Genomic DNA, 12,221 nt, shown 5'->3' with positions numbered 1-12,221 from the left:
ACACTAATTTTGGTTGCATTTATTTTTACTTGTTGGTTACTGTGGTTACTGTAAACTTTTTTTTTTTTTTGTTTAACATATATCAAAAGTTATGTTTCATTGTTCCATTAAAGTGAGCTTGTGACCTCTTTAGAGAAAACTGTCTGCACTCTGTAGGGCTGGCTGTCCATGTGACTATACTGTTGGAGGGGATGCTGCATGTGACTATACTGTTGGAGGGGGTGCTGCATGTGACTATACTGTGGGTGGGGGTGCTGCATGTGACTATACTGTTGGAGGGGGTGCTGCATGTGACTATACTGTTGGAGGGGGTGCTGCATGTGACTATACTGTGGGTGGGGGTGCTGCATGTGACTATACTGTGGGAAGGGGTGCTGCATGTGACTATACTGTGGGAAGGGGTGCTGCATGTGACTATATTGTGGGAGGGGGTGCTGCATGTGACTATACTGTGGGTGGGGGTACTGCATGTGACTATACTGTGTGAGGGGGTGCTGCATATGACTATACTGTTGGAGGGGATGCTGCATATGACTATACTGTTGGAGGGGGTGCTGCATGTGACTATACTGTGGGAGAGGGTGCTGCATGTGACTATACTGTGGGAGGGGGTGCTGCATGTGACTATACTGTGGGAGGGGGTGCTGCATGTGACTATACTGTGTGAGGGGGTGCTGCATGTGACTATACTGTGGGAGGGGGTGCTGCATGTGACTATACTGTGTGAGGGGGTGCTGCATGTGACTATACTGTGGGAGGGGGTGCTGCATGTGACTATACTGTGGGAAGGGGTGCTGCATGTGACTATACTGTGGGAAGGGGTGCTGCATGTGACTATATTGTGGGAGGGGGTGCTGCATGTGACTATACTGTGGGTGGGGGTGCTGCATGTGACTATACTGTGTGAGGGGGTGCTGCATATGACTATACTGTTGGAGGGGATGCTGCATGTGACTATACTGTTGGAGGGGGTGCTGCATGTGACTATACTGTGGGAGAGGGTGCTGCATGTGACTATACTGTGGGAGGGGGTGCTGCATGTGACTATACTGTGGGAGGGGGTGCTGCATGTGACTATACTGTGTGAGGGGGTGCTGCATGTGACTATACTGTGGGAGGGGGTGCTGCATGTGACTATACTGTGTGAGGGGGTGCTGCATGTGACTATACTGTGGGAGGGGGTGCTGCATGTGACTATACTGTGTGAGGGGGTGCTGCATGTGACTATACTGTGGGAGGGGGTGCTGCATGTGACTATATTGTGTGAGGGGGTGCTGCATGTGACTATATTGTGTGAGGGGGTGCTGCATGTGACTATATTGTGTGAGGGGGTGCTGCATGTGACTATATTGTGGGAGGGGGTGCTGCATGTGACTATACTGTGGGAGGGGGTGCTGCATGTGACTATACTGTTGGAGGGGATGCTGCATGTGACTATACTGTGGGTGGGGGTGCTGCATGTGACTATATTGTGGGAGGGGGTGCTGCATGTGACTATATTGTGGGAGGGGGTGCTGCTTGTGACTATATTGTGTGAGGGGGTGCTGCATGTGACTATATTGTGTGAGGGGGTGCTGCATGTGACTATATTGTGTGAGGGGGTGCTGCATGTGACTATACTGTGGGTGGGGATGCTGCATGTGACTATATTGTGTGAGGGGGTGCTGCATGTGACTATACTGTGGGAGGGGGTGCTGCATGTGACTATACTGTGGGAGGGGGGGCTGCATGTGACTATATTGTGTGAGGGGGTGCTGCATGTGACTATATTGTGGGAGGGGGTGCTGCATGTGACTATATTGTGGGAGGGGGTGCTGCATGTGACTATATTGTGTGAGGGGGTGCTGCATGTGACTATATTGTGTGAGGGGGTGCTGCATGTGACTATACTGTGGGTGGGGATGCTGCATGTGACTATATTGTGTGAGGGGGTGCTGCATGTGACTATACTGTTGGAGGGGGTGCTGCATGTGACTATACTGTGGGAGGGGGGGCTGCATGTGACTATATTGTGTGAGGGGGTGCTGCATGTGACTATATTGTGTGAGGGGGTGCTGCATGTGACTATACTGTGGGAGGGGGTGCTGCATGTGACTATATTGTGTGAGGGGGTGCTGCATGTGACTATACTGTGGGAGGGGGTGCTGCATGTGACTATACTGTGGGAGGGGGTGCTGCATGTGACTATACTGTGGGAGGGCTCTGCATTTAATTATACTGGAGGCAGCTCTGCATATAATCTGAGGAGGTGGAGTATTTTCTTTCTGCAGCTAAATTATGGGAAGGAGAAGAGTCTGTGATTATATCATGAATGTGATTGTAGGGGCATCTGGATGTGTATGTTATATTATATTTCGTTGGGGTCCAGCGAAAATCTTTTTCTTTTAAATCAACTGGTTTCAGAAAGTTATATAGATTTGTAATTTACTTCGATATAAAAATCTCAAGTCGTCCCATACTTATCAGCTGATGTATGCCCTGCACAAAATGTTGTTTTCTATGGGGATTTGCTGCTGCTCTGGACAGTTCCTGTCTCAGACAGAGATGGCAGCAGAGAGCACTGTGTCAGACTGGAAACAATGCACTACTTCCTGAAGGACATACAGCAGCTGATAAGTACTAAAGACTTGAGATTTTTAAACAGAAGTAAATGACAAATCTATATAACTTTCTGAAACCTGGTGACTTGAAAGAAAAAGATTTTCGCTGGACAACCCCTTTAAAAGAATCCCCTGGCAGCACACACAGGATTTAGGTAGAGATGCCTGCCTCTACAGAGATCCAGGCACACTGAAGTTTTCCATGCACCTGTTTTCCATGCACAAAAACTGTGGGGATTTTTTTCGGATGTTTGCCCCAAAAATATGCTCTTCATAAATCCTCCTCTAGGTGTTCATATGTAGTTCATGCTGGAGAGCAGAACATGTATGTCTATAACAGAGAGTTTTATAGAAGTGTTTGTGTTCTTCCCATACTGATAAGCTACTATATATCCTGCAGGAAGTGTTGTTTTATTTTCAGTCTGACACAGTGCTCTCTGCTGACATCTCTGACCGAGACAGGAACTGTCCTGGGCAGGAGAGGTTTTCTATGGGGATTTGCTACTGATCTGGACAGTTCCTGACATGGACAGAGGTGGCAGCAGAGAGCACTGTTTCTGAATGTAAATAAAACAACATTTCCTTCATGAAATATAGTAGCTTATAAGTATGGGAAGACTTGAGATTTTTAAATAGAAATAAATTACAAATCTGTATAACTTTCTGACACCAGTTCATTTGAAAGAAAAATGTTTTCGCTGAACAACCCCTTTAACCCCTTAACGTCATAGGGCGTATATTTACGCCCTGATGCCGTTAAGGACGTTCAGAGCGGGGCCGTGCGGCGACCCCGCTCTGAACCGCGGCTGTCCCGGGTGCCGCTTGTAGCCCGGGACCGCAGGTATTAGCGGGCACGGTCCGATCGCCGTGCCCGCTAATACAGTAATCAGATGCAGCTGTCAAACATGACAGCTGCATCCAATTACCGGACGCAGCGTCATCCCTGGTGTCTAGTGGGGAGATCGCTCCTCCAGGATAACATCTCTATTTCTGAAGCCGGACGGGGACCGCTCCAAGATGGCGCCGTCCCCGGCTCGGCACTCGTTTACTTCTGGCTGCAGCAGCCGAAAGTAAACAAGTGCCTATCTCATGGATCTCTGCAGCATATCTATGCTGCAGAGATCTCTATGAGAGATCAGTGCACTAGAAGTCCCCTAGGGGGGGGAATAACCCTAACCCCAGGGGGGCTTCTAGTATAAATGTTAAAGTAAAAAAAAAAAATGTTGTTAATAGTAAAAATCCCCTCCCCTAATAAAAGTCTGAATCACCCCCCTTTTCCCAGGTTATAAATAAAAGTAAATAAATAAATAAACAAACATATTTGCTATCGCGGCGTGCGTAATCGCCCGAACTATTAATTAATCACATTCCTGATCTCGCACGGTAAACGGCGTCAGCGCAAAAAAATCCCAAAGTGCAAAATTGCGCATTTTTGGTCGCATCAAATCCAGGAAAATTGTAATAAAAAGCGATCAAAAAGTCGTATATGCACAATCAAGTTACCGATAGAAAGAACGCATCATGGCGCAAAAACTGACACCTCACACAGCCCCATAGACCAAAGGATAAAAGCGCTATAAGCCTGGGAATGGAGCGATTTTAAGTGTTGTATATTTGTTGACAATGGTTTGAATTTTTTATAGGCCATCAGATACAATATAAGTTATACATGTTATACATCGTTTTAATCATAACGACTTGAGGAACATATATAACAAGTCAGTTTTACCCTAGGGCGAATGGCGTAAAAACACATTTCCCCCAAATAAACAAAATGCGTATTTTTTTTCAATTTCACCATACATTTATTTTTTTTCTGGATTCGCAGTGTACTTTATGCAAAAATTCAGCCTGTTATTGCAAAGTACAATTAGTGACGGGAAAAATAAGGGCTCATGTGGGTTTCTAGGTGGAAAAATGCAAGTGCTATGGCCTTATATGCACAAGGAGGAAAAAACGAAAACGCAAAAATCAAAATTGGCTCTGTCCTTAAGGGATTAAAGGGTAACTATTAGCAGGTTAGATGAATCTAACCTGCTGATACCAGCCAAGAGCGCCCGGGGCACTGAGGAGGAAGGTATGTGGCTTACCTACCTCCTTGGTGCAGATCCCATGCTGTTAGTTGGCATAATCTTTGGCCGCGAGCACTATTAGGAGCACTGCCCTTCCACAGCGTCATCCGGCCACCCACTCCATTGATAATGAAGCAGTGTAGCATTCATAAAGGAGCATATAACATGTATTCCCATCCAGTATAATGCCATGGTGGGGTGTATAGGACCCAAAAATCTATTGACAGGTTCTTATGAACAAAAGTTCACGATCCGACAGCACTGTGGAACAACGTCCGGAGATTGGTAGTGGCGGGTAAGGGATGCACGCTGGAGTGTCAGTTATCCTGGGAACTGACCAAGTAACAAAGTAAGAAGGAGTCCAAGTTCAGTCTAAGATCTTCACTTTATTGCAAGACAATGAGCAGACATGTGACGTTTCAACCTCAGAGGTCACTTGATACTTTAGAAAGACCCTGTGAGGTCGAAACGTCGCTTGTCTGCTCATAGATTTGCAATAAACTAAAGCTTTCAGCCTGAACTTTGATGCTGTTGGACTACTTCTTACTTTAGGTTCTCATGAACATTGAAAGCAGCAAAATGCAGTAAATTAAAGGGGTACTCCGGGCTGGGGGGCTTTTTTGCCAATGGCCGGGGAGGAGGTGGATGAGGGCAATGACGTCCCCTTACCTCCCCATTTCCTAAAGAGTAATATGTAATCTGGCAAACAAGGCAAAAATCAGAAGAACATGTCGCTATGCGAAGAACATGTAATAACATGTAAATATTGACCAAAAATCTAGACCTAGATATCTTCAAGTTCTGCTTATCCTGTGGTCGGGTTCCCTTGTTAAGATAATCCGACACAACTTTACTGCTAGAAGTCAAAATCTATTAAGGTGAGCAAGTAAAGGAAATAGCTTCTTTTCCCTGTTGTCAATATATGATTGGTATTTCCTGGAAGACTTTCATTCATATTCATTGGTTATTACTCTTGTGATATGTTCGGTATAACTTTATTGCATAAAAGTACTGATGCCGTGCAAGAATATTAGTTCCCTGTTAAACCATATTCCTCCAAATAACATTGAGTTTGGTAAGATTCTTATTTCCAGAGCTCCACATTTAGAAATACACCTTGCACTGTGTCCTGTATTCATAAAGCCAAGCGAGGTGCCTTTTTTGTAATGTGTATTTATTGTATTGGAAGTGGTTAGCACAAAGGGGGCACAAAAAACTGATTTTTTAAAAATGTTTTTATTGAATGTTTTCAATGAAAACGTGTAATCCAATCTACAGAAGGAGCTGTATTAAAATTTGTCATTTTCTAGTATAAATCTCCCAGAAAGATTATCTGACAGATTATCTGCCTAAGATTTGAAGCCAAAGCCAGAAACAGACTATAAACAGAGATCAAGTCATAAAGCGAAGCCTGGGATTTCTCCTCTTTTTAAATCCATTCCTGGCTTTGGCTTCAAATCTTTGGCAGATAATCTGTCAGATAATCTTTCTGTGTAAATGGACCCTTAGTAGTCAAGTGGGCGGTGGTGGGTGCCACTGTGCAGTCGACAGCTCCTCTAAAAGCATAATTTAGCCAAGAATGAACCTGATAATAGACAGATTATCCTGGAACCTTTCCCACAATTCTATGTATTAAAGGAGAAGTCCGACCATTTTAAAAATCTGGCAGCTCGCAGGTTCGGGGGAATTTGACCAGGAGTACGAACTTACCTCTCCCTGTGCCCATGGTGTCGGGACTGGCCTAAGGACCCCTGCCGAGGTGCGGAATCTCTGGTGCTGACACATCACAACCCGGCTGATGGACTGGCTGCTCAGCCAGTCAGCGACTGGGGCGGGACACCACTACAGTCACACAATGGCTGAGCGGCCAGTCCATCGACCTGAACAGGCATTTTTCCCCTAATTGTGACATCCTCACAACTCCGGGGAAAATGCCCTCTGCCAGGGGTTCCCAGGGCCGGTCCTGCTTCTCACCACTGGCACAGGGAGAGGTAAGTTCATACGCCTGATGAAATTCCCCCCTGCCCCTGCCAGCTGCCAGATTTTAAAAATGGCGAACCTACCAAACTTAACTCTTGAAAAGTTCCCTCATCTCTACTGAAAACAACAGATATTTCTTCATTAGTTCTCATCACCTAACTATATAGAAGATGAAGTTCTCTAAAATTGCCAGATTCTGTTAAATGTTGGCACTTTGTTACTGAATATACTGGGTAAATGGTCATTTAGCATGATTCGCTTTAGTTTAATTTTCACCAGAGCAAAAGTTTAGCAAAAAGATTCCTAAGAATGAACTTTGTGATTTTAGTTGAAAAAATAAAATAAAAATAAGAGGATGAGTATATAAAGATATCTGTATTATTTGCTTATGAAAAGAAGGAGTGGGGTTCGTACTTAGGTTACAAGATGTAACCTTGGGGCAAGTCCACCGTAGGTGACCCCTAGTGACCCCTTCACAAAAAAGTTTGGAAATACTAGAGGAAAACATTTGTACAATATGAAGGGAACCACATATTACTTGAAAGTTGGAGCTTTGTAATGGTTTAATAGTATATCATTTTACAAGCTTTATATAACCAAATCACAATTTGATATAACTATTGGGTAAACAACTAATAACACAATGAAATGTGATGTGTACTAAGCTGCCAAAACAGGTAACAGAGAGCGTGGTGAGGTGAGGGGGTGTTCTGGGAAAGCCTTGAGATGTCACTGTCCATTATAAGTTGGACACTCCATTGACATGACTGTAGAATTCCGCTCCCATTGTGAGTAGAGAACCCGGTATAGGAAGTCAAAACATAGTTAAAAATATATTCATATTAAATTATCAAGATTTACAAGAGAAGTCCCATGAAATGTAAAGGCAGACAGGGGGTGCCGGAACTTAAACAATGCATACTTACTAGAGATGAGCGACCCGGGTTCGGGTTAAAGTTTATCCGAACCCGAACGTTCGGCATTTGATTAGCGGTGGCTGCTGAAGTTGGATAAAGCTCTAAGGTTGTCTGGAAAACATGGATATAGCCAATGACTATATCCATGATTTCCACATAGCCTTAGGGCTTAATCCAAGTTCAGCAGCCACCGCTAATCAAATGCCGAAAGTTCGGGTTCGGATGGACTCGAGCATGCTCCAGGTTCCCTCATCTCTAATACTTACCTGTCTATGTGCCTTTGTAAAGCCGCTCTCTCACAGTTGCTGGTTGCACCTTTAACTGGAATCCAGGTACGTTACGTACCCAGCTCCTCCAGCTGCAACGGCCCAGGAGATTGATTCACCCCTCAGACAGTCAATGACCGGGGTGGTGTCCCGCCCCAGTCCCTGATTGGCTGAGTGGGTGATTAATCAGGTACATTACATTGAAGCTGGAAGAGCTACAGGAGACCAGCGGCTGTCAGCTAAGCCCAGGAGCGGCGCTATGGGGCACGATGATAGGTAAGTAAACATTGTTTATTATGTCCCCCCACCCACTGCCTTCCTGATTTTTATTTTATGGGACTTCTCTAGAGATTAGCGAACCTGGAGCATGCTCGAGTCCATCCGAACCCGAAGATCGGCATTTGATTAGCGGTGGCTGCTTAACTTGGATAAAGCCCTAAGGCTATGTGGAAATCATGGATATACTCATTGGCTGTATCCATGTTTTCCAGACAACCTTAGAGCTTTATCCAACTTCAGCAGCCCCAGCTAATCAAATGCCGAACATTCGGGTTTGGGTCGACTCGAACCCAAACCCGGTTCGCTCATCTCTAGACTTCTCCTTTAAGTGTTACTGTCATTTGAAATAGTTTTTGAAAGTTATCAGACATTTCAAAAGTTATTGAGACCCGTTGCAATACAGCTGGGGAGAGTGTGCGGCAGTGCGCTCTACTTCCCAGCCCGCTAAAGATTCGACTCTTTTAGTCAATATACTGTAAGCCAAATTTGATTGACATGTTTAGAAAGCTAAGCGCCGCCTTACTCCCCTGCCCCCGGCTATTTCTGTGGATCACAGCAGGTTTCAGCAGTGAGACCCACTGCGATTATACACTTGATAAAGACTCATTGTGAGTCAGAACGTCGCATTTATTCTTGGTTCCTCAATAAAGCCTTGAAAATTATTCTACTTTGATGCTGTTGGACGGCTTGTATCCTGTTCTACTCTCCACTTATTGGGATTGTAGATTACCAGTGTGCACCCCTCACTACTTGGGAATTGGAAATGTTGGTGCTATTGGAGTCTTCCCTATTAATAAATAATACTATGAAGAGATTTCATCAAGAACGATGTTTCATACACCCCTGTTATCACAGTCCGCTACATCAGACTTATTGAGAGGCACACTCATAGCACAATGGTATGGTGTACGCAAACTGCTTGCTCATAAACACTTGTACAGTTCAGAGTGAATGCTGATAATTGTTTTATAACAGTAGATTGAGCTTTACCCTATTATTTTTTGGATTCATAACCACTTTCCAGTTTGAAAAAAAAATTTGGGGAGATTTATCAAACATGGTGTAAAGTGAAACTGGCTCAGTTGCCCCTAGCAACCAATCAGAATCCATCTTTCATTCCTCACAGACTCTTTGGAAAATGAAAGGTGAAATCTGATTGGTTGCTAGGGGCAACTGAGCCAGTTTCACTTTACACCATGTTTGATAAATCTCCCCCATTTTCTGTCTGTTAAGGAAAAATAAAAACTCAGGTTGGTATCCCCTTGTGGCAGCTTGAGTCCTCCTTGTGTTACATGCCTGGCTGGCACTAGGCCTGGCAAAATCAGCTGTAAGTCTAGGGGCCACACTCTAAGACAACCCTTTTATTACATCTATAATGTGCACTAATAAATATTTATAACTTAATAACTTAAATGACTTTATAACTTAAAGGTTTTTCGTCTCTGTTATGACAGGGTCTGACTGGACCTGAGGGAAGCCCTGGGCCTTCTGGAGGAAGAGGTCAAAAGGTGAGTATATTACAATCTAGCCATACTGTATTTGAGAAAAAAAAAACCATAAAACAAAAATAAAATGGTTGTTTTTGAGCTCTTTGTGATAATTTCAAATTAATTTTTTAGTTCCTGTTAATAGTATGATTAGTTAAGGCCTACACTACATGGCTACTTGATCGATTTTTAAGGGGTATTCCGCTCAAACAAAACTTTTAATATCTTGCTGCCCTATCTAGCAAATAGCTTATTCTTACCTTTCTACACTCCCCTGGTGTCCTCCATTGTCATCTTCGGGTCCCAGCTGAAAGATCCTGTGAGGAAAACATACAGCCTATGGCCATGTTCACACACTGTATTCTTTCGTAAAACAACTGCCGTTGTTGGACGATGCAAGACTGGTTGTTATTTGCTTACAGTGCTCAATTGAATGGCAGTGAAAGAGACAACAGCAGTATTGTATATACACTGTATACATTCAATGCGGACGCAGAAAATAATTGACATGACTTTCTTTTACGGCCGCAGTTTGGTGTAAAGTACGGCTCCCGGCTATACTTTACACTGTGGTCAATACACCTAAATGTACCCGCATTCCAATAAAAATAAAATTATGTTCATCCGGCCGATACAAACATATAAGACAGCGGTCGTTGTTTGACACGACCAAGTCAAACAACGGCCGTTGTTCTTACATAGTGTGAACATAGCCTATGGCTGTACCCATGCTTTCCAGGACTCCCTATTGTAGCATCCAACTTCTCCAAACGCTGAGAGTCAAATGCTGAGCGTACGGCCGAACGTTGCCAAACCCAAACTCAATACTCAACAATTAATATGCCCTCTGCCTAGTTATACGATGGTTTAATCAGCACTTCTTCGTTCTCTTTTTTCAGGGTGAGCCTGGATTGCCTGGGTCTCGTGGTTTATCAGTAAGTATAATAACTTATTCAGACAAAAGCCTTTACATCTCAGTTTGTAAGAACAACTATTATACAATGATTAAAATCCAGCTATGTTAGTGTTCACACAGGTTGAATTTGCTTTAGGTACTTCTGCAGCAAATTCCGCATGTCATGCGCTACAGTTAAATCTGCTCCAAAATCTGCTCCATATTGTGTTGACTTTGGCATAGATTTTGGCAACTTCTGGATATTTTTTAAGACAAGAAAAAATAACGGATGTTCTTGCCTTAAAGGGGTACTCCAGCGAAAGGCTTTTTCCCAGTAATTGAAACACATTACAAAGTTATATAACTGTAATATGCTTCAATCACCTATCTGCCCCCCTTCCCAATTTTTTCCCCCCTCAACCGCCCACCAGGAAGTGAAGTAAACTCATTCTTACCTAATGACTGTTGACCCCAGACTGCTCTGTGGCAGCCATTTTGTGACAATGACATGATCAAGAGAGAGGCGGGTCTAAGCCCTGTTAGGCCAGCCTCCCTTTGTCAGATTACACAGGTTGCTCATCTTTGATTGGCTGAACAAGATGTAAGCCATCTAACAGTTTTACAGAGTCAGTTAGATATCATAGGAGACATAGTGCATCATGGGAAAGCCCAAACCAGGAAGCAAAGAAAAAATGAAGCCAACAACTGGAGCTTCAGTTCAGTTTTTTTTTTATCAGCACCGGAGTACCCCTTTAAGATAAGACACTGTATTAAAGTCTATCGGGAACAATGGCCATTGTTAAATACGGCTGCATAAATAATTGTCAATTATTTGTGGCCGCTGGAGTGTAACCAATGGCCGTTGTTCATGCTCTGTTCACACAGTGTATGGCTGTTCTGACGGCCGTACATTGCAATGGTGATTTGTATTTTTAACACACCCAAATGTGCCCGCAATCCAAATAAAATAGAAAGATTTTCCTGTAGTCAATATGACAGTATCGGTTGCAGGAACATGTAAAACAACGACCATTGTTTGACACAGCCATCGACGGCCAAGTCAAACAACAGACATTGCTAATACACTGTGTGATCATAGGCTATGTTCACACAACGTACATTTTATGAAAAGAATGGGCATCGTTTTCGATTAAAACAGCGGACAGTCTTTTCTTAGTATAATAGGTTGCACTGAAGTCAATGCAAAACAACGGCCGTTGTTCACACAATGTATTGAACAACTGGCATTGAAATAATTGATATCTCAAATATTTACCGCCATTTTGCATTGATTTTAATGCAACTATCGCTGCAAACAGCCGTTGTTTGACACTGACTACAACGGCTGTTGTTTTTTAAATTCCAAACGACGCCCGTTGTCTGGTACGGACATAGCCTCAAGCTATGTTCCCACTACAGGATTTACTTGTCGATATTAACTGCCGCACTCCCGATCCCGATAAATGGCGTACCGTTCCCGTAGTGAGAACACAGCCTCAGGTTTATTCCCGGTGAAGGAAATAACATTCACAATTGATCTGATATGATAAGGTGTATGTGAAGAAAACATCTCCATTTCCATTTAGTAGATGATATTGCAGTTCCACTTCAGTCTATTTTAATTTGCTAAATCCACCTTAATTGGATAAAGGTAGACGTGTTCGCCTCTGAAGTTGACAATAGCTGATTAGTTAAGTCTTTTATTTAATTTTGTTTCAGCTATAA

The 12,221-nt window shown here is 43.5% G+C and overlaps 1 protein-coding gene across 1 annotated transcript in view; it reads left to right on the top strand.

Annotated features, from left to right (window-relative positions):
* Positions 1-12,221, top strand: part of COL9A1 (collagen type IX alpha 1 chain) — a 131,534-nt gene that overhangs the window by 49,311 nt on the left and 70,002 nt on the right. Inside the window, exons 11-12 of the mRNA XM_069974172.1 lie at positions 9,569-9,622; positions 10,501-10,536. Of these exons, the coding sequence (XP_069830273.1) occupies positions 9,569-9,622; positions 10,501-10,536 (90 nt within the window). The remainder of the gene's footprint in view (positions 1-9,568; positions 9,623-10,500; positions 10,537-12,221) is intronic.

This window comes from Dendropsophus ebraccatus, chromosome 6 (assembly GCF_027789765.1).
Source record: "Dendropsophus ebraccatus isolate aDenEbr1 chromosome 6, aDenEbr1.pat, whole genome shotgun sequence".
Taxonomy (NCBI): Eukaryota; Metazoa; Chordata; class Amphibia; order Anura; family Hylidae; genus Dendropsophus; species Dendropsophus ebraccatus.
Note: the sequence above shows the minus strand (reverse complement) of the source record. Positions and strands in the feature narration are given on the sequence as shown.